The 22,195-nt window shown below is 47.3% G+C and overlaps 3 protein-coding genes across 4 annotated transcripts; 1 reads left to right on the top strand and 2 right to left on the bottom strand.

Moving 5' to 3' along the window:
* Positions 1-70: 70 nt before the first annotated feature.
* On the bottom strand, positions 71-8,242 carry KARS1 (lysyl-tRNA synthetase 1). 2 transcript variants are annotated; one of them, XM_061471785.1, is made up of 14 exons: positions 8,111-8,242; positions 7,351-7,501; positions 6,971-7,136; positions 6,526-6,619; positions 6,071-6,257; positions 5,775-5,900; positions 4,448-4,567; positions 4,042-4,204; positions 3,776-3,949; positions 2,958-3,043; positions 2,187-2,272; positions 1,723-1,849; positions 829-972; positions 71-179 (listed from the first exon to the last, which is right to left on the bottom strand). In XM_061471785.1, exons 1-14 carry the CDS (start codon positions 8,170-8,172, stop codon positions 105-107), a joined length of 1,761 nt encoding a protein of 586 aa, XP_061327769.1. In that variant the 5' UTR covers positions 8,173-8,242; the 3' UTR covers positions 71-104. The 2 variants fall into 2 exon arrangements, with proteins under 2 accessions (XP_061327769.1, XP_061327768.1); XM_061471784.1 differs by lacking the exon at positions 8,111-8,242 and adding an exon at positions 7,870-8,046.
* Positions 8,231-9,762, top strand: TERF2IP (TERF2 interacting protein). Its single transcript, XM_061471786.1, has 2 exons — positions 8,231-8,737; positions 9,255-9,762. Exons 1-2 carry the CDS (start codon positions 8,231-8,233, stop codon positions 9,690-9,692), a joined length of 945 nt encoding a protein of 314 aa, XP_061327770.1. The 3' UTR covers positions 9,693-9,762.
* A 2,000-nt stretch (positions 9,763-11,762) lies between these two features.
* CHST4 (carbohydrate sulfotransferase 4) lies at positions 11,763-13,324 on the bottom strand. Its single transcript, XM_061471783.1, has one exon. The coding sequence runs from the start codon at positions 13,307-13,309 to the stop codon at positions 12,170-12,172; it is 1,140 nt and encodes a 379-aa protein (XP_061327767.1). The 5' UTR covers positions 13,310-13,324; the 3' UTR covers positions 11,763-12,169.
* Positions 13,325-22,195: the final 8,871 nt, after the last annotated feature.

Genomic DNA, 22,195 nt, shown 5'->3' with positions numbered 1-22,195 from the left:
TGCCGCGGAGCCCGCCGGGAGCGGGTCGGCCGCGCATGCGCTCACGAACACACAGACACACACAGGCGAGGCGGGCGGAGCGGCGCTGTTTATTGACGCGACCGTCACACGGAGGTGCCCTCGGCGGGCGGCGCCTCCCTCTTGTCCTCCGGCTTCATGGCGGGGAACAGCAGCACCTCCTGCGGAAACGGCAACTGTCAGCGACACCGGCCCACCCCGGGCACCGCTCCCCGGCAGAGGCCACCGACCCTGGCCCCGCGGCGGGCCCGGTCAGGCCTAAGTGCCGTGAGGGAAGCGCGTTCCACGGCACTGTGGAACCAGCCGGGTTGGGAAAGGACTTTCACATCATCCCCTGCACTGCCCAGGCCACCCCTAACCCATGGTACTGCGGCCTCATCTCCACGGCGTGTGAACACCTGGAGGGACAGTGACTCCAGCACTGCAATGGGCAGCCTGTTCCAATGCCTGAGCACCCTCTGGGGAAGGAACTGCTCCTAATATCACAGAATCCCAGACTGGTTTGGCCTAGAAGGGACCTTAAGGCTCACCCAGTCCCAACCCCTGCCACAGGCAGGGACCCCTTCCACTAGAGCAGCTTGTTCCAAGCCCCTGTGTCCAACTTGGCCTAGAACACTGACAAGATGGAGCACTCTAAACCTCTCCTGGCACAGTTTCCTCTTGTCCTATTTCTGGTTACTAGGGAAACTATCTTTCAGGTAGCTGTAGAGAGTGTTCTACTCAATGGCCATGGTGTCTGGTGTTGGTTAGAAAGGCAGGCTGTTCTGCAGTGTCACCCACCTGGTAGGTGCTGCCATTTCTACCACTCACCTTGATATTGTTGGAATCCGTCAGGAACATGGTGAAGCGATCAATGCCCATGCCCCAGCCTGCCGTGGGAGGAAGGCCATACTCCAGCGCCATGCAGAAGTTCTCATCAATGAACATGGCTTCATCATCACCCACAGCCTTTGCCTAAGAGAATGAGCAGTAAAACATGGGCTGCAGAGAGCTCGGTAGTACCACTTCTCCTAACTCCTACCCCTACCAAAAAGGGGGAATATATTGATATTTTTAGCAACCATGTAACTGGTAACACCACAGCCTTGTACAGCTGCATGAGAAACAGATGAAGGAACCTCAGCACCTGGACAATCACAGAGCTCACTTGTACAGCTGCTGCCAAAACAGCTCTAGGCTCAGTTCCTTCCTTACCTGCAAGTTTCTGTCCTGGGTTCAGCAGTAGCAGCCATTTTTCCCCTTCTTAGTAGCTGGTGCACTGCTGCGTTTTTGACTTTCAGCCTGGGAACAATGCTGATAACACCGATGGTTTTAGTTCTTGCTCAGTAATGTTTACTCTGACCAAGGACTTTATGAGCCTCATGCTCAGACAGGGAGGAGGGGAAGCCGTGGTGAGTGGCTATATTCTCTTCCCTTGTTATTTCCCTTATCATTATGATTGGTGGTAGCAGCAGTGGTTTGTGTTATACCTTAGTTACTGGACTGTTCTTATCTCAACCCATGGGAATTGTGTTCTTTCCATTCTCCTGCCCATCCCTCTGGGAGCGGGTCGGGGTGGGGGGAGGAGAAGGAGAGTGAGCAAGCAATTGCGTGGTGCTGAGGTACTGCCAGGGCTTAAGCCACAGCACAGCATTACGGACTAACATAGGAGTATTCTTCGCTCATGTGCCTGTATCAGTGATTCCGTATCAGCAAGCACCATACCTTGGCCTGATCCTCAAAGAGCTGCCGCTGACGGAAAGGATCATTAAGTTCTGTGTACGCATTGCACACCTCCTTCTTCATGACAAAGAGTTCAAAGCGTTCTGTTAGTCCCACATGAGAGCGATGCCTAAGTGAAGATAAAACAACCACATCTTCAAACAAACATCTTTACAGAAGAAAAGACCACATAAATTAAGTGCTCCGGGGAAGTGCCCATGCTCAGCAATTAACAGCTGTCAAAACCTCAAATCACTGAACATCAGCCCACCTGTGCCCTGGATGATGGGTTTCAGGAACCAATGTTTACCTTGGTTGGTATCAGAGTTCACAAACTAGTATATAATATCAGAATCTATTTTCACACATGACTTCGATTTTTTCTTTCTTCATTTTTTTTCCTTGTTAATAAAGTAGGAGTAGAGGGTCTAAAAGAGTTACACACTGACTGTGTCTCATAATCTTACCATTTGGCTAGAGGACTCATGATCTGTGGATGGTCACAGATGAATGTAGGGTTGATGCATGTGACTTCCAGGAATTCACCAACTAACTGGGAAAACAAAAGTAAAACAAGTATGCAGAGCACAGTATCACATTCGTAGCACTGCCTTCCCCACACATCCTACTTCCTTCTTTCCACATCTGAAGAAGGTGCCATAAAACTGAACAGTTTCCAAAGTGATCATTACTAATCATGATAATGTCTTCATTAACAGAGAGTACATGTCCTGCTTGGATAAGAAAAATGACATAGCAGAAACTGTACAAAAAAACCAACAGCATTATTCAAATTGCACATTGTGACAACAGCCAATAGGAAAAGCAGCAGAAAAAAAGCTATCAGGCAAATTTAGGTACAAAGGAAAAGACTTAGTAGAGCTGACAGCAGAACTACATGGTAAGCCTACTAGCTTTGTAAGGTACATCCAAACGCACAGATCTCACAGATAAAACTGACATAAGGCAAAGCACATCTGCTTTAATCATAAGACACTAATTATCAAACTCTAGAGCTCACATTAAACAGGCATCTGTAAACTACATTTTGGTGTAGACAACACCAAAAAGATTTTGATGCAGCAAGTTTTCTCACTGTGAAGAAAAGCTGAAGTGCATTTCACCACGTTTTCCAAAAGGCAGCTAAACTTTTGCTCTGAAGGGACCTCTGTTGGTACCTGTTGATACGGAAAGATCCTTCAGGACATTAGGGTTATAAAAACACCACCTTTACTTACCTTGTCAAGAAGCCTGGCTGTTGTCCTTGGAGGTGGACACTCAACATTTCTCTCTGCACAAAGATCATCAAAGAACTTGCGAGTTTCTGAAATTGTTGTAGAGAAAAATTAGAAAAGCCACTAAGGCTGCCACTTTTTTTTTTTAAATTTCTGCGCCCTTCAACATGTCTTAGAGTGATTTCTAAGATCGTAATGGTATACACCACAGAAACCATGAGCTTAGAAGTCAATCTACAAAAACAGAGTTTGATTTTTGATCAATCTGCACTAAAATCTATTTTGTATTTCAAAAACTTGACAACAGTTAAGCACAACCCCACACAAGTGCTGGCCATTATCACTGGGGGATAGCAATAAAATGTAAAAAAGTATACCACTGAAAAATATATGAGTTTGTCTCCTATGGCTCAGGATTCCAGGAACAAAACAGCCCATACACACATTGTGAAGAAAGCCCAGAGTAATCATACTCCTAACCTACAATCACATGCATGGAGATTCAGCTGCACAGAAGACAACAAATAGTAAAAAGCTGGGTCTCTTCAGCAGATCAAGGACTCCCCAGATCGTGCCTCTTGGGAATAACATCACATACACTCAAGAAAGGAAGTAGCAAAAGAGTCAGATCCTGCTAAAGACTGCAAGGCATGAAGACTTCTTTCTGGACTCTTCAGTAACACACAAAACCAGAGAAAAGAAATCCCATGTGCTAGTACCACCTCAAAACGCAGCTGATAGACTGCAGGCTGGGAACTCAAGAGTTTTTACTGTTTTTCTGTTAAGGAAGAATGACAGGACATTCATACTCAGCATCTAACCTTCAGTTTCAAAACACTCAGCTGGTGGAAATTTCACTCCTATGGCCTTTTCCAGATCAGACACCATACTAATTCGCCGGAAGGGAGGGGTAAAATCTATCTCATAGGCCTGTCCCTCTTGACCATCTGGATGATAAGTGATCTTGTAACTTCCAGTAATATGTTTCACCATCCCTGCGAAAGGAACCTGAAGTTTAGAACAAGAGAAGGCCACATAATATGTGCTTCTACGAGATTCTTCTCTTTTTTAATGTTGCATACATCACCTGAAAGCAACTTCTCTGTAATTTCCATCAGGTCATGGTAGTCTGCATAAGCCATGTAGAATTCACAAGTTGTGAACTCAGGGTTATGAGTCATATCAATTCCCTCATTTCGGAACTGACGCCCAATCTCATATACTCTGTCCATGCCTCCAACCACCAACATCTAAACAAAAGGAAATCCCAGTGAACAAACCAACTTTTTCAAAAGACCTGAAGAGAGCTCAAACACACACAACTGCAACATGACTGTACAAATTTCACTCAAGATACATTTTCTCTCCTCCAGACAAATGAGTTCACCTTTCTTGAAGAATAATCCTCATTTTGGCTACATTTTCTTTTGTAGAACAAGATCACAACAGTCTGGAGAAGATGGGCTTAGCCATCAGAAGGGTTTGTATTTTACCTTATGGTAAAGCTCTGGTGCAATTCTCATGTACAAATTCATATCCAGCTCGTTGTGGTATGTGATAAAAGGTTTTGCCACAGCTCCACCTGGAATTATATTCATCATAGGAGTTTCAATCTGTAAAATAACAACAACAAAATAATTTAACAGTGGCATAAACATTTCCAGGCTCATAACTGTGAAACTGTTTCCAAAGCAGAACTCTGTAGGTCAAGCAAACAAAGAAACCATAGCTAGCTCTGATGAAAAACCTCTGGATTTCATTTACTGCTTGACATTCCAGTAAATTAAAGTAATTCTGAACTAAAGAGCACTTACTTTTAAAAGATGCATCCATAAAGACAAATTATTTAAATTACTTGTTGCTAACAAGAATCACTTTTGTTTCCTATAAATGTGAACCTGCTGTGTTCATATTATCAAAGCCAGGAACTTAGCTGAGGCATTGTCACAGAATTGTCTTTCTTCATTGCAGAAAATGAAGTTCAGCAAGGCCAAGTACAAGTTCCTGCACCTGGGGCAGGGAAATTCCCCACCATCAGCTGAGCTTTGGGAATGAATGGATTGAGAGCAGCCCAGTAGAGAAGGACTTGAGGTTACTGGTGCTTGAGAAATTGGGCACACACTGGCAACATGCACCCAGAAATCCAGTTGTATCCTGGGATGAATCAGGAAAAGCATGGCCAGCAAGTTGAGGGAGGGGATTCTCCCTCTCTACTCCACTCCCATGAGGCCCCACCTGAAGCACTGCAGTCATTACACACACAATGCAGACAACACAGCACAGGTTCAGCATCCCATTGCTCTCAAAACCCACTGGCAGCTTTTGCAGATTCAGCTGGTAAACATTTGTAAATAAACTACATTAAGTTCTAACTTTTTTGCTGACTGTAAAGAACCACCAAGAATCTAGATGCGAGAGAGCAGAGCTAGTAATGTTTTTTTCATATGCTACAACAGATCTTAAGACAAAAACAACTTTACTTACCAGAAGTTAAACCTGCATTTATCTCCAGAGACAAAACATCATTTCAAAGGTGTTATTTTCACCTTAATTCACTGACATAAGGACAGGACAGCAGCAGTTTGAAGTATACCCTGTTTCAAAGTTTCCTGAGTCATAACATCAACTGAGGAGTAATCTTAACTTTAAAGAGAGATTAATTGTTCCCATTACGTTACACGGATAAAGCACACCATGCCGAAGTAATTATTCTCACTTCTGTAAATACTTGCATGTGAGCCTAAATATAAAACACCCTTGAAGCTGAGAAGCTTTAAGCAAGTTCAGTATGCAGAGACAAATAAAACACTGAAGCCTTACCTCAAGGAAGCCCAACTCATCTAGAAAGCTTCGAATATATGTAATGATCTTTGCACGGGTTATAAATTTCTGCCTCACATAATCATTAAGAATCAAATCCAAGTATCTCTGACGATACCTAGTTTCCTGGAAAGAACAAGTATCTTTAGAACAAGCTACACAAAATGTGCTGCCAAAGAAAAACTAAAACAAAACTGACGTTCCTTTGGTGACTGATACCACCAGCAGATATAAAAGGTCATCCATTCTGACCTATCTGTTAAACTCCCTTCAAGAGTGACAGATATGATACTTACTTTATCTTTGAGGCCAAAGTGAAGATGAGGCAACATGTGGAGGCATGGAGACAACAGAGTTATTTCATAAGGAATAATACTCAGTTCTCCTTTCTTTGTTTTCCCAGGATTCCCCTCTACACCAATAATGTCTCCACGACGCAGCTTGTTATTAATACGGAAATACTCTTCCTCGGATTTGTAGAGCCTGTAATTACGAAACCAATGTAAGCACATTTGTTTAAAATTCACCATTCCAAACTGTCCTTCAAGTCTCTCCCAAGACTCTTCTAGCAGGGAGGCCAACCACAACATCCTAAGCACAAGTTTACCTGGCTTCCTAAGCACAAGTTTACCTGGCTTCCTAAGCCAACACACAGACAAACTGCCTAAGGAGATGGAGAGTGACCAAATCAGATAACTAGGCCCCAGAATACAGTCCATTTTAGAATGCTACTGCAAATACCTCTCCTTACCTGGAATTTGCCATGACCTGCAACTTGACTCCTTCGCCACGAAGATCATAGAAAATCAGCTTCCCTCCAGACGCACGCTTTGCATGAATTCGACCTAAATATCAAAGTATGCAGGACATCAGGAAAGGAGTCCCTAGCAAAAAGGGCACAGGGGCAAAAAGCACAGTAGTATCACTTGGACAAAGGCTCATCAGCTCCGAACTGATCACTAAGTGTGGAAGAGCAGCAGTCAAGCCTCAAAATGAATACCAGTGCACAAAAGACTATATAAACTTCAGGGTACTGCAGGTCATACCATAATCTGATCTTGTAGGTGTAAGGGATGTGGCATGGTTCCACTCAGTCTGACAGCACATGTTCTGAATAGTCTAGCACTGCTACAGCAGCAAAGACTTGGCTTAGCAAAGCAACAGACCATCCTCCTGTATCCCAGAGAAGCTTTTACCTGCCACTCTCAATGTAATGTCCGTCAGGTGATCTCCTGGCTGCAGATGACTGTACTTCTCTATAAAATCTGAGAGGGATAAGTCTACATGGAACTTATGAGGATAGGGATCTTCGCTGGTGCCCTTCAGCTGCTGGATCGCCTGGCTACGGATCTTGTAGTATTGCTGTCACCAGAAACAAACAAAACCCAACACATTTCTGTTAGGAAATGAAAATACTTTACAGTGTGTGAATTAAACACAGCTTCACTTATACAGGAATATGTAGGTCTCTCCCCCTTTAACCATTTAGTTACCCATGAATTAAAAAACTCCCAACAATGTAAATAAGTAACATTTGTTCCCAGAATAGCAATTAAGCATGAGGCCAGGTGCTCACATTTGGATCCAAGCTCTCCTCATCAGCACCAGTGTTATTCTCAGAGTCAGTAGCCAAGGCAGGTTTACTTGACTGCTTTTCACTTTGTTCTTTCTGCTTTGCCTCTTTCTCAGCAATTTTTCTCTCAGCTTTTAAACGCCTCTTCAGCTCACTGCAGAACAGAAGGGAACCAGGTACAGGAGGAACTCTGCTAGCAGGTAACACACGGCAGAACTATCAAAAGCTTACTGTACAGTAACCCTTTCATTTCTCTGACCCAAAGTCAAGATAAGCGTGTTTAAGCGCCGAGACGCAAACACTCGGACACTCGCCAACGTGCCGCAGGCCCTCTCGCGCGCCTCCGTGCACCCGCGGGCCGGGTGTGGCTGGAACAGGGCGTTCTGCCCCGAAACGAGCGTCCGGGGCCCGAAGGCGGCCGCACGGCGCACCCGCACAGCGGCGCTTCCCGCGGCTCCCGACCCCGCGGGCACGGACTTGACGAGGCAAGAGGAGGGCCCGGGCAGACCGCGAAGCACCGACCTGCTCTGGTCATGGAGCGCCCGGCGCCACCGGAGCGCGGCCGCGGCCCTCCAGGACCAGGACCAGGACCAGGCTCGTGCCGAGGCGCGGAGCAGCGCGGCGCCGGGGCTCAGCATGGCGCGCTCCGACGTGAGACCTGGCGGCGGCGCGCCCAGGCCAGCCGGGCGCTCCCCTCGCGTCCCCGGCGCGGCCTCGCCCGCACGGAGCGGCTCCGCCGGCGCGGCCCCGCCGCCACCCTCACTTTTTGCTGAGGCGCGACTCGGTCCCCGCCGCTTCGCACGCGCCCTCCACGACCGCCGCCATCTTCCGCGCTCCACCCAGCCTTTCCGGTAGGTGCCGCGCCTGCGCGCCCGGGGCCGCTATGGCGGACTGCTCGCGGTCGCTGTTCCTGTGCGACAACGGCAGCCCGATGCGGTTCTACGTGCGGCCCGGGCGGGCCAAGCTGCGCCTGGCACCGCTCGTGCTGGCGGGCGGCGGGCGGCTCTGCCGCGTGCAGGAGCCGGGAGCCGTGCTCCTGGCGCAGCCCGGCGAGGCGGCGCCCGGCGGGGCCGTCTCCACCGACTACGTGACGGAGTGCGTGAGGCGCAACGAGCGGCTTCCGCTGGAGCCCTTCCGGCTGCCCGCCGCGCCGGCCGCCGCCGCCGCGCCGCGGGGCCGCTCGGCCTTCTCGGCGGCGGAGGACGCGGCGCTGGTGCGCGCCGTGCGCGAGCGCGGCGAGGAGCGGGCGCGCGGGCGCGCGCTGTGGCAGGAGCTGGAGCGCGCGGGGCTGATGCGGCACAGCTGGCAGGCCATGCGCGACCGCTACCTCAGGCACCTGCAGCGCGCGGGGCTCTTCGAGGCGGCGAACCGCGAGTTCGAGACCATGGAGGTGAGGCCGGGCCCGAGCGACCCGCGCCGAGGCTGCGCGGGCACCCGGGCCTGGCGCCAGGGTCCGATCCATCCCAGAGCGCCCCGTGACTGTTTCTTGTGAGCCGCGAAGAGCCGCGCCCCGCCGCGCTGTCCTGTCCTGTCCTAGATTGAGTCCCGGCCGGGCTTGGCTGGAGGGAGCCGGTGTGGCAGCGCGGTCACACCGGGAGCTGCGTTGGCAGATGGACGTCATCCTTTCGCTTCAGGCATAAAGCGTGCCTGCCGATGCATTAGCGCTTTTGCCTTTTACGCTTTCATTTTCTTCCTTCCTTCCTAAATTGTGTCTTATTTCATGCTTTCTGTGGTCTTGTGTGTCCTTGTTAACACATGGCTTCATTTCAGGCATGAGTTTTACCTTGTCTACTAATTTCTGAGGTTTTTATGTATTGTAGAGGCACAGTGGAAGGTGGTTGGGTAGCGGGGATGAAAGAAGCTTGCCAGAACATACCGTGTCTAACTGATGGCTCTACTTCTCTTAGTCAAGAAATGACGCCTCAGAAATCTCAGGAGAACTTCCTACAAAAGAGAGAATTTCCCCAGGAGAAACAGCATCTGGTTTGAAAACTGTCCTGCAGGAGTCTGCTGGCCCTGACACCAGGTTACAGATGGAAGAACAACCAACAAGCACTTGCTCTTCTTCCAGCACGGTGGCAGATGCAGTAAAAACGATGCAGTGCTTAATGGAGAAATCTAGCATGGACCTGCTCACCGTCACACAGGCCTTTCTGAAAAACAGCGGTGATGTGGAGGCTACTTTGCACTTCCTGCAGACGGGGCGACGCCGGGACGGGTACCCTGTGTGGAGCAGAGAGGATGATTTGGAATTGCAAAAGGATGATGAGTCTGTCAGAAATAAATTGATAGCAAAATTTGGAGCTGAAAACATAGCAAAGCGGATAGCATTTAGGAAGAGTTAGCTGGCAAAGCAGAGGGGAATGGCTGATGTAGGACTGTGCAGGAACTTAAAAAAAACCCTGGTCATTTCAGAGATGCGTATTTCCATCTCTTCTTACTTATCACGCGTGGCAGCGTGACAAACGATGCTTGCTTTATTCAGCTTCCATGTATATCTCTTCTTCCTTTGCAGTATAATTGCTCTGTGTGGTTTCACACATTTAGCTGTGGTCCGTGAGGGTTTTGAGCTCTGTTGTCTGGTCCCAGCAGAAAATCTGATGCAGCATTCTGAAATTTCAGAAATGCTTTAAATTTTTTTTTTCATAAAAGGCTCGTTTTTATATTACTGAGTGCACTAAACATCTTAAAGTAGAAAATGGTGAAGATAAGGACTCCATACAGTATCAACTTTTTTCCAGTGAAGAGTGTTTATCTGCTATATAAGCGGATTGACAGTCCCACTTGTATGTTGCTCTGCATGCAAAGGATTTTGAATAGGCATGTCACCAATGTTTGACAGTCACATTTAAGTGCTCTAACCTGTAATGCACCTGTAGTAGTGCACAACAGCATCCTGATCTCTATCATGTGTCTTACTTCAGACTGCTGTGGATGGTTATTTAATAACCTGAGCTGCCAGTTGTCATTAGTTTTTGCTGCTAATAAACCTTGATTAGCAGCAGTTATTTGGAGATAGTAACAATGCAAATGTAACTATTCAAAACAGGGATCAAGAACATTCATGCCAGAAGATGATGCACTTGGTCTCATATGTCAGTGCTGAGATGTCTTGAGAGTGGCCCTGTGTACTGGGAATGGCCAAAAAAGGTCCCTGTGACGTTAAAACGCTCACACTCACGTTACAGAGATACGTCAGTTAAAACCTCAGGCTGGTTGAGATGATTCCAGTTTTTATTACCCATATTCCAATATTTATTCTCCCATGCTAATATTGCAGGGTTTGATTAATAACATCAACCTTACCATCTTCCTTCATGATTTCAAGAACATGGGCTCTGAGAACGTCCAGGAGAACAACTATTACTGGTTTTGGAAGCTAGAAGACAGAATTATTTCTGCTAAAAAATAAATGGATTCACATAGTCCCAGCTATGGATCACCATATGCAAACTCAGAAGTTTTTATTTTCATCTATAGCTGGTTTATTCCATTTTCCCATTATACAGTAAGTGAACGCAAACGTTTCCCCAAACATTGCCACCAAGGCTGGATACCCAGGCATGGGAATGGAGCAAAAGGAAACTGGGCTTGAAAACTCAACTATCCCCAAAAAAAGAATCATTCTAGAAACCATCGTCTGGTCATCCTTGCATCTCTTCTGTCATTACTTATCATGTGTGGCAGCATGACAAATGATGCTTGCTTTATTCAGCTTCCATGTATATCTCTTCTTCCTTTGCAGTATAATTGCTCTGTGTCGTTTTACACATTTAGCTGTGGTCCATGAAGGTTTTGAGCTCTGCTGTCTGGTCCCACTCCTTTGGCATTGTTTGCTCCAACCTACCTGTACTTCTTTTTTTTTTTTTGCATAAACCATGGATTTAATTTGCAAAACAGACTTGCATTACTTCAGCCTCCATTTTCCTGGGGGTGCTGATTGATGGAGCTGCACATGGGCAGCTTGTGCCCAGGCAGCCAGGAAGCCACCAGCATCCTGGCCTGTATCAGCACCAGTGTGGCAGCAGGGCCAGATCAGCAATTGTGCCCCTGTGCTGGCCACTGGTGAGTCCACACCTCGAATCCTATGTTCTGCTCTGGGTCCCTCACTACAAGAGAGACATTGAGATGCTGGAGTGGGGCCAGAGAAGGGCAACAGAGCTGGTGCATGGCCTGGAGCCCAAGTGTGATGGGGAACGGCTGAGGAACCTGGGGGGTTCAGTCTGGAGAAGAGAAGGCTCGGGGGGACCACCTGATGGCTCCCTACAACTGCCTGACAGGAGGATGGAGCCAGGAGGGGCTGGGCTCTGCTCCCAAGGAACAAGGGATGAGACAAGAGGAAACGGCCTCAAGCTGCACCAGGGCAGGTTTAGACTGGAAATTGGGAACAATTTTTTACCTAAAGGGTGCTCAGGCATTGGAACAGGCTGCCCAGGGCAGTACTGGAGTCACCGTCCCTGCAAGTGTTCACACACCGTGTAGATGAGGGCCTCAGTGACATGGGTCAGCAGTGGCCTTGGCAGTGCTGGGCAACAGTTGGACTGGATGAGCTTAAAGGTCTTTTCCAGCTTTGCTGATTCTATGATGCTGCAATTGTGGCTGAGCCTCCAGGACTTTGGAGAGCAGCCTGTGCTGCTGAGAAGGCTGTCACAACTGCAGCTGGGGATCCTGTTACTTATCCTTGCTTAGCACATCCATGTGTGCACTCTTAGCACGCATGCACATAGCTCTGTTCTTTGCTTTGGCAAACACTTTACAGTTCTCTGCTCTGCAGCCTTGAGAGAGTAGGTGCAGAGAGCAGCTTTTCTGCCTTCAAAATTTGTTACTTAGAGGAGTTATGATCAAACAAAAGATCCAGTGACATATTTTTTTGGTCTCCTTCAGACTGAATGAGCTGGTAGCCCAACAGGTCCATTGCATCCTTGCACACTCTTTGCACTTTTTCTATTTTCTGGAAGGGAAGGGTCTTCCTCCAGGCCTGAGATACCTTCAGAGCATCTCTGGAGCTAATATCAAAGGCCTGTGCTCCTTGCCCCTTCCCATGGGTGATGTTGTGCACCCACTTCTGAAGTTCGGGTGTAAAATGGAGTTCTGCAAACCTGTACATCTGAGCAGCCAATGCTAGCGGGTCTCTGACAATGTCTTCATAGCGAACCAGCAGGTAGCGGTCCTTCAGGAAGCTGGGGACAGCCTGGCTGCCAGCCTTGTAAATCTCAACGTGGCTTTTGCAGATTACTTGCATGGTGTTGTAAGGTCCCATTTCTCCCTTTGTCCTCTCGGGCCCCACAACAATGTTACTGTCACGTTTCAGGTCTGCCACTGTATTCTCTCGCGATCTGAATACAGCCCGAGGGTCACGGACCAAGTGAATGATCTTGAGGTTCAGGGATGGATCAGTGAGAAGGGGGTAGAGCACTTTCAGGTCAAAGAACCGAACCTCCTTGATGGCGACATGGCTGTAGGTTTTACAGGCTTCCTCCACTGTGCTGAATGGGGACTTGGCACAGATTGTTCTGCAGTTGCCTGCAGTGATTATGTCACTGCGACTGAATAAGTCACAGGCCGGGGGGGAGCACAAGGCTCGGCTTGTCTCCCACTGAAATAAATCAGACTTTTTCTTCTGGCTAGACATGTAAGCATCAAACACAGACATGTCACACAGAAAAACCGACCTGACAAGGTCCCGCACTGCCATGTGCAAGACCTTGGCACTGCTCTGGTACATCTTAACCCACACGTGCCATGCAGGCTCCATCAGGTAGAAGACACTGGGGTGCTGGCTGAAAAGTTGTCCGGTGAAGGAAGACCCTGACCGCCAGGAGGAGAGAATGAGGATGTGGACTGAAGAAGGTTTTCTTTCCACAGGGGCATTGTTGCTGCAGGGTTGGAAGTGGCAGTGAATAAGAAGGAAGGTCAGAACTGCCAGAATCAGGAGCACCTGCACCTTTCTGGACTTCATCATGATTGCAAGGGACCTGCAGAGACAGAGGAAGTTCAGGATCATGAAGAAGGCAGGATGCAGCGAATCGGACTCGTATGAATCCCTCTGCAGGCTCAGGGTTTTGAAAAGCTGCCACGCTACAAGTGATGCTGTGACAACCACAGCAAAAAGTGCCTTTGGAAAGAACAGAAATACTGCAGGGTTGAAAGTTTTCAGTAACAAACCCGCTGTTTGTTAGCAAATCATTCTAATGCTGTCTTAGAAGATCACTGAAAAGCTTGTTTGCACTTTTATCAAAGCTTAAGAGCTAGTTCAGTGTATTGAAATAAGTCAGTACACACAAATATGTACTTAGTATACACAATTCCTGCAGATATGATCCCTGCAATTTTTATGGAGGAAAGATGAAATAACTTTTTTTTTTTTTTTTGTGGACAATTCAGCAGTTCCATGCTGTTACTTTTAAGCTCCTGCTCTGACCAGTGTTTACAATTGGTTTTGTGCCAGAATGCTGTACAAATAAAATGTATGTTTCCACCTCTTTTGCTTATATTCTTTCCGGAATTTCAGGAAACTTTTCTTGTCATGACAGGCAAAATCTCACGTACCAGAGGAGGTCATTTGGAACTGTAATAAATCCAAGCACAACAATATCTCCTCCACAATCAGAGCATCACAGACAATTTGGTAGAAAGTCATGAGAGTTTCTTATCCATCTTGTTGAGGTGAGGCTTACCTACAACCAATACCTTTCTTAGTCTAACTCCTTTCTAGAAGCTGTCTCCTGCTACTCTTCCCTCCAACCCCACTAATGCTGTAGGTCTTCTGTGAGAAGAGGTACAACAGAACATGGTAGTCCAACTCAAAGGTCTGCCCAAACCTAGCTCCTTGTTTCTTCCATTAAACCTCTATTCTGCCTGTTGTGGATGACATTATTGGAAAATGCTGTAGTGCACCCTGTCACCCCACAGCTTGGTGTGCTCCCCTGTCACTGCATGCCAGGCTGGCCATGTTAGCTGTACTGCAGTGGAGACGGGCATCTCAGGCCACTGCAACTGCTTTACATTTCCCAAGGTGAACTAAACTTAAAACACCTTACTGGCTCTCAGGCATGGTCAGTCCCTCCACAGCCAGAGAGGATAGAGAGAGCAAGGTCCTGAGGCTGCAGGGCAAGGTGGGAGTCCTGGACAGGGCAGTACTGGAGCCCAGGTCCTCAGAGCTTTGTACACAGCTTTTGTGTAGCCCAAGACTACAGATCTTGGGCAGCCTTGGCCACGCAGAGCAGCTGCCTCCCTTGAAAGCAGCAGAGGTATAAAGTGTGCCTCACTTCCCTGCTGTGTGCTTACCAAGTTATCTTCTGGGTCCATGATAATGCCTGAATGTTCACAGTCAAAATTTCCCTAACTTCTTCCTTATGCTTTGCCTCAATTTCCCTCTTCAGTGAAACTTTCCAGCTAGCCTGCATGCTTTTAGTTCCTCTAGCACTGATGTTGAGATTTCCAGGTGCAGTCACTGCTGCTAACCAACTAGAAACAGCACTCATCTTTCCCTGCAGCGTACATGCATAAATTGGCTAATCTGTGCATTCATTTTGAGTTTAGGATTTGTAAGGCAGCAATTCTAATTGCTCAGAACCAGGACAATTCCCAGCCCAATAGGTAAGCCTGGTTCTTGCCAGTAAGTCCTACCTCAGTATGCATTTTATTTTAGAATGTCTTGCAGGGATGGGGCTGTGCATTTAGTGAGGAACCACTTACTTCTGGTTTCCTGGACAAGAGGCCTGCTGATGTTTTTTGGTTATACAAGTAGATTGTAGTGTTCAGGTCTGAGAAGAAGCTGATTCAGGTCACTGTTTGGGTCAAGCCTAGGAAGAACTGCAATAAAAGACTTGTAAAAGTAAGTCATATTATCATCTTCCTCCTTGCAAATGAATACAGCATTGTTTACCAGAAGTCCTGGCTTTGGTGATATCACTTCCATCTGGTACCATTAATACTGTTATTGTAACTCCCAGCAGAGTTCCTGGATTAAAGCCGGAAGCTCTTAAGTGGGAAAAACTCTGTTAGCAGACACAAACACTGGCATTAAGATACCCAGGCAGATTTTAAACCACATAAATCATTACTCTTGAAACCTGTGTGAATAGTCTGTGTATGAGCCAAAGAGAATGGATTCATGTTTCTTGGGAAGCAAGAGTGTGCTTTTATCTTGAACCAAGCCAGGGTGGGACAGTGTGATATTTTAGACATTTCACAGAGCATACAGACCATCTCTGTATCTCCTCTTGGTAGAAATGGCCTCACATGAGGCTACAGCCTCAACAGCTTCTTCACTTTTACACAAGTAGTGATGACTGTTGCTCTGACCCACAGGGCAGTCAGTTCCACAAGGAGGGAACAAGGACTGAAATGGGTTGTGTGTGCCTGGTGAAATGGAACAGAGGAGAAGAAAAGAGCAGCAGAGGTTCTATCAGGCATTTCCTAATATGAAAGAAATACTAATTAGATAACCTTACTTTCACCACTGTGTCTCTCAACTGTGGCAGATGGGAAATTTATAAATTACGGTCTCATGCTTAACCACATTTTCCCTACAGCAAACATTCAGAGTCACAAGTGATTCAGTTCATTTTGTATTGAACAAGTGAAATATGAAGCCCTCACAAAGCTGCAAAGATCATTCCAGAGTGACTGAGACAATCTCAGCTGCAGAACAAGAAACCGCACACTGTTACTGCCTGCTGGCAGAGAGATGAGCTAGGATTTGGATGAGAGTAAAAGAACAGGAAAAATCTCCGTGCACTAAGGATGAAGAGCAGAAACTACTGAAAAATACAGCAATCCAGAGTCTCCCACAGCATATACATGAGAATGCAAAGAACTGGGATCTGCCTGACTGAGCAGCATGAGTCTCCAAAACAATGAACAGAGTTTTAAGCTTTCCAGAAACACAGAGGAGCCTTGGAAATGCTTGATCCTGGCAAAGAAAGAGCGTTACTGAAAGTAACAAGCAGCCCCACAGAGATGTACCCACCAAACACACTCTGAACATGGGCAACATATCCTCAGAGGTCTGCCAAACCTGTGTGTCTGACAGCACAGCCCCAAATACCTTGTGTTACGCAGACTGTGGCTGAGTGCTCTGCAGGTCTGGGGAGCTCTCCAGACCTGTACAGAGCCTTCGCTGCTGTAGTGGCAGCAGTGCAGCAAAGAGATAAGGGAAGCCCCAGACACTGGTCTTTGATGGCACTGACGGTTGCTCATAGGTTTGCCAAATCCTTCAATTTGGCCAGACCAGCTTGTGCTGTAGAAGTAGCATCCACCCGTTCAGAGGAGAATGATGACATGACTGCGGGAAATCCTGAGGAGGGGCACTGAGAAGACAGCCTACAGAAGCAGGAACTACCCTCTAAGGCAGACCAACAGCTTGTGTCTGCAGGAGGACTCGTGTAGCAATTTACTGGCATCCATATGTTTACAGTGTTATCCAAAAATTATCTCCAGTTCAGGCTGCTGAGCATGAGCAGTGAATGCAGTCCTGGGCACCAAAGTGTTCACAGCAGAGACCAAGAAATGATTGAAAATCTCACCTTAGCATGTCCTCTTGAAGTACCACCATGCCTGGTTCAGGCAAAGCTGCCCTCACGCACGTACACCGCTGTTGTACGCAGTCCTGCGGGCAGCCACACAAACAGCCCCGTACTCACCTACTGACACCCACCTTCGTGCTAGGCTCACAGACACATGTACTCAGCTCTTACCTATACCTGTCTTCTCTCTCCTGTCCCCTCACTTGTGTATGTCCCAACCCTAGGACTGACAATTCTACAGCGCCCGCCTACTTTGACCAGCCTTGGGCTGGTAAACTCCACCCTGCATGAAGCACAAAGCATGGGAATGGCAGTTGCTTCCAGAGGCACAGGTGACCGAACACTGCTACTAAAGGAGAAGGGCCAGGAAATTCATGAAGGAGACTGAGAGGTGCTTTTATGTTAAGTCCCACTGCAAGCCCCCAAAAGGCTGCTCTCCATAAAAGGAACAGGAATGTCTGTGGAGTGTCAGAGCAAAGGGCAAACAGGAACCTCTGTTACAAGGAGGACCAGTTTGCCCGCCAGGAGTGGGAAGATAGGGCATATTTGCCTGCTATTGCTCTGGCTGCTTGCCACATTGTCAGCAGATGTAGATTTACACAATGTCTTTTTAAGTCTTTTCTATCTGTGCCTTGCTCGAGTTAAGTATTTTGGGGCTGGGAGAGAAAACTCTGTGAAAGAAGCTGTGAAGGGCTTGGCCTCTGCATGGTTCTCAGAAGTGCTGGAGCGGAGTGGGGCTGTGCCAGGTAGGGCAGTGAAGCAGGGCAGTGCTGGGCTCAGAGAAACACCTGGTATTCTGCGGCCACGCAGAGACAATGACTTTGGGTCATTCCTATTCCAAGTCTCACCATTTCTGTCACAACAGAAGGTGCAGAGCTTCTGTTGATGGTGGCCTCTGTCCCCAAAGAACTCACTGAGCTGCTCTGAGGAAAAGCAGAGTACAGGAGACAAAAGAAGCAAAAAATCCGAGCAAGACTGTTCCTTCCAGCAGGAGGGACAACCTGAAAGGGATAGGTCATGTTCCCTTTCACTTGCTGCATTGCAAACACAGATGGTCAAGCCCTGGTAATTCTGGGCTAGGAAGCAAGGAGAGAAGCTGGCAGTGGTACAGGCAGCAGGGTGCAGAGAGAACCATGCCATTTCCTGTCCAAGCTGATTTTTGACTACATGTTCCTATACCCTGCACTGACACCATTTGTATTAAGGATTTACCTGTATCCCAGTAAGTGTTACAAAGCTGGTTCATATCACTACTTGAGTGACTCTTCCTGAAGCCTTATTGCTTCCTGGCCAACAGTTGTATGAACAGAGAGATACCAAAACTCCTGTTCCACCTCTATGTAGCTTGCCCAAAACATGCCGATCCTTTGCAATGGATAGTTGGTCTTCAGGACAGCACTGAACACTGCTGTACATCCTATAGTCACAGCGCTGGGCACATTTTTTCAGTTGCACAGATCCCAGGTTCTAACTAGTTTGGCTGAGCTTTCTAGAAGGCAGCATCTGTGACATAAGCAGTTGCACAGAGGAGGAGAATGTACTCTTCTTTGGAGTCAAGGCTTGGGAGGGCACAGTGCGTTTCCTGAGACCATTGTGGAAAGTGGAGAAGGAATCCTCTGGCTCCTGAAAAATGAACATAATTCTCCCTTTATGTCTGACTCATAAGGTTTATGAAGCAAAGCAGAAGCATTTGGGGCAATCTCAAGCACAAATACAAGCTGTGCAGAGAATGGATTGAGAGCAGCCCTGAGGAGAAAGACTTGGTCAATGAGAAGCTCCCCATGACCCGGCTTCAATGTGCGCTTGAGCCCAGAACCCTGCCATGTGCTGGGCTGCACCCCCAGAGCATGAGCAGCAGCTCAGGGAGGGGATCCTGCCCCTCTGCTGCGCTATGGGGAGAACGCCCCTGCAGCCCTGATCCAGCTCTGGGGCAGCAGCACAAGAGGGATGTGGAGCTGTTGGAGTGAGAGCAGAGGAGGCCACAGAGATGCTGCGAGGGCTGGAGCAGCTCTGCTCTGGAGCCAGGCTGAGAGAGCAGCCTGGGGAAGAGAAGGCTCCTGAAGGGGAGACCTGAGAGCAGCTCCAGTGCCTGAAGGGGCTGCAGGAAAGCTGGAGAGGGGCTTGGGACAAGGGATGTAGGGACAGGCCAAGGGGAATGGCTTGAACCTGCCAGAGGGGAGACTGAGATGAGCTCTTAGGCAGAAGCTCTTCCCTGTGAGGGTGCTGAGGCGCTGGCACAGGGTGCCCAGAGAAGCTGTGGCTGCCCCATCCCTGGCAGTGTTCAAGGCCAGGTTGGACACAGGGGCTTGGAGCACGCTGCTCTAGTGGAAGGTGTCCCTGCTCATGGCAGGGGTTGGAGCTGGATGAGCTTTAGGGCACCTTCCAACCAAACCATTCCATGGTTCATATCATGGTTCATGATTCATATGCAATGACATGTACACACAGCACACCTGACCCACTGCAGCAGTAATGGCAGTAGGGTCATAGAATTAATGTCAGAGGTATGGACTAGAAGTAACTCCTCTGTGCTGTGACTGGAGAAGACTCCCTCCCTAAAGGTACGTCTTTGGTAGTCTGATGAGAGAAACAGGCACACCTGGAACAGTGGAACCAGCTCAGCTGAAAGGTTTGACTAACCCCATGCCCTATCTTCTGCCATCATCAAGAACAGATGGGAAGAGAACAGCCAGCACATTTCCTCCTAGGTGCTCTCCTAGTCTGCAGCAGGGTTTGGAGTACATGAATGACTGTTCTGAATGTAGGTGTTCAAAATAAACTAGGAAGGGATGCCCTAGAAGTTCCTGGTTCTTTCTGTTGGCGGTGACAAGGAGGGTCTTTGATGTTTGTGAGTAGATATCTGCACTGAAGCTGTTTAAAATCAGTTGAGATCAAGATTGCCTGCATTTATAACACCTAGATTTTTACTAATCACTTGTCCATTCATGTTTTGAACTCACAGATACTTCTGGCATCAGCAGATGCCTGTTGTTCTGGCAACCAGAATATGTCCAGCTGCATGCTGTGGGAAATACTTCCCTCTGTTCTGAACCTGGCATATAAAAACTGCATTTGGTAATACCACCATTTTTTAATCAAGAGAGACAACGAGTCATTTCTTCCTGTTCACAGTCTTTGAACTATAGAGGATTTTAGCATCTGCTCTTTTATGCCCTGCAGAACACAACTCGTCGTGTACCACGCTGGTATCTGAAGCAGCTCCTGGGAGTCATGCTGCAGGAGATTCTGTCTCTGATTTGCAAAAGGAGCCTGTATGGCTAAGCCAGAGAAATATCAACCCTGGAGCCGTCATGCAAGATAGATTACAGCCCTGTACAACATACAAGGGGACTCAGATTGACAAAAGGCCTTTGTACATTTTGCATCTTTCTCCTCTTCTTCCATATATCAACTCATTTGTCTCATGGGCACTGCCCTTAGGAGCACCTTCCTTTGGTGGCAGCAATGTTTATTCACTGACAGGATTCCAGGCAGAGATAAGAAGGGCATTCTCTTCTAAACGCTGAAAGGAAGTTCTATCTTGCAACGTCCTGTCTGGCCGAGATCACAACTTGTACCTTATAAAAACCGTTTAGATTCTCAAACACAAGGACTGATATGCTGCCAGTTTTTCTTGCCTTCCTGGCAGAAAGGCTGATTTAGGAGACTGCAAGTGTCTCACTTGTGTTTTTTAATATTTATTTAGAGGGATGAGTTAGATCCTAGTGTCACAGTACACCTGAAAGAGTTGTTAGGTGGGATGGCTCACATTTCCTGCATCCCAAAGGTATGACATCGGGGAGCTGCCATAAGAGTCAGTGTGATCACTGCGCACTGGTAAATGCTTGCCACAGAAAGAGATCTCCCATTCAAAGGAGACAGAGTTCAGGTGTTTTCTAGCTGGCAACACTAAAGCTGTAGAGGAAAGATGGAAGTTCATGGCTCTGCAAGATTGAGTGTGACAGAAAGCTTCCATGTGGCTGCTCACACAAGAGCCATGCATGATCTCTTGTACTGGTCACTGGATTTTGAGTATTTCTGCATATCTGTGGTTTGGAATGCACAAGGAGAACCCTGCTCCTTGCAGAAAAGAAACTTGACAGAAATCTTCAAAAAAAAAAGGAAGTCCATGTGTCAATTGCTCATCACTTTTCTGGGGATGAAGGCAACAAAGCAGAACTCTGGCTTTTGGAAAGAGCTTGTTTGGCAAGGATGTTGTATACAGTCACTCTAGTTGCTTCACAAATCATCATTTATAGATGATGGAAAGGAAACACAGAAGTCAGGCAAGCACCAGAATGCATTGGTGCAGTATCTGTGCTAAATTCCAGCCAGAGCAAGTTCCTCCCAAGCCAAAGCGGATCTTGACCCCCATGTGGCTTCCAGAACAAGGAAAAACGAGGCAAATATGATGTCCTATATGAGACATCTCTCCAAGGGCAGGCTGATGAGGTCCTCCACTCATGTTGCTATGGCCTTTCTTTTGTATTGAAGATAAGTTTTAAAGTTGTATTTTGATTTAGAAGCGGTTTGAGATAAATAGACTTGTCTGAGTTGGCACTGGAGGACCCAAAGTTGCAGTAGGCCAGGGAAAGGATGGCAGGCAGCTCCCTCCCTTCTTTAATCTGCTTGCAGTTGAAACATCTCTGTAAGTAATTCTTTTACAAAAGAGCTTAGTTACCCTGTCCTGGTTTCAACTGGGATAGATAGTTTTCTTAATATCACTATTTTCTCCTTACTACCAACCCATGCACTAACTGATTTTACTGTTGTTTATCTGCCTTTTCAATTTTTTTATGAAATGACATAAAAAGGTATTTGACCATGGCTGCACTCTGCCCTAGAGCTGTCTGTTCTATAGCAGAAAGTAGGGATCCATAACCCAGGAAGAGCCTTGCTGGATCTTGTTCCCATGTCTTAAAAAATAATGCAGTGGCAACACTCATTTATTGACTTCATTATACTATAGTACTCTAATATCTCAAGTGGTGGTGGAACGGGAAAACAGGAGATAAAGAAAGAAGCTTGGAGCCCTGTGCATATAGGCCTGCAAGAGAGGTCTCATGATACTTTACCACACATAACAGAAAAGAAGAAAATGGTAAGAAAATAAATTTATTTATTCAGCTTTTGAATTAATTTCACTGGTCAGCCTCTGCCTTCTTTACAGTCTGAGGCCAGAAATCAGCACATGCACTGAAGCATAATGCACCGAATAGCTAGTCTAGAGTTGAGAGAAACAACAGCAGTAAGCAGAGCTGAAACTTGCATAGTCCACACCATGCACTAGAGTGCAGAAGACCCTATGCTAGCACCAG

The sequence above is a fragment of the Pezoporus flaviventris genome, unplaced genomic scaffold (assembly GCF_033815535.1).
Source record: "Pezoporus flaviventris isolate CSIRO_AGI_PZ_B2104156 unplaced genomic scaffold, CSIRO_AGI_Pfla_v1 ptg000067l, whole genome shotgun sequence".
NCBI classification, from domain to species: Eukaryota; Metazoa; Chordata; class Aves; order Psittaciformes; family Psittacidae; genus Pezoporus; species Pezoporus flaviventris.
This window is presented reverse-complemented; position numbering and strand designations above follow the sequence as displayed.

What these genes read in the sequence shown, in the direction of transcription:
- CHST4 (XM_061471783.1), bottom strand. Translation starts at nt 13,309, where the DNA reads ATGATGAAGTCCAGAAAGGTGCAGGTGCTCCTGATTCTGGCAGTTCTG.
- TERF2IP (XM_061471786.1), top strand. Translation starts at nt 8,231, where the DNA reads ATGGCGGACTGCTCGCGGTCGCTGTTCCTGTGCGACAACGGCAGCCCG. An exon ending in GCGAGTTCGAGACCATGGAG is followed by an intron (nt 8,738 to 9,254) that starts GTGAGGCCGGGC and finishes TACTTCTCTTAG; the next exon opens with TCAAGAAATGACGCCTCAGA.
- KARS1 (XM_061471784.1), bottom strand. Translation starts at nt 7,985, where the DNA reads ATGCTGAGCCCCGGCGCCGCGCTGCTCCGCGCCTCGGCACGAGCCTGG. An exon ending in ATGAGTCCTCTAGCCAAATG is followed by an intron (nt 1,850 to 2,186) that starts GTAAGATTATGA and finishes ATCTTCACTTAG; the next exon opens with GCATCGCTCTCATGTGGGAC. An exon ending in TCTTTGAGGATCAGGCCAAG is followed by an intron (nt 973 to 1,722) that starts GTATGGTGCTTG and finishes TCATTCTCTTAG; the next exon opens with GCAAAGGCTGTGGGTGATGA.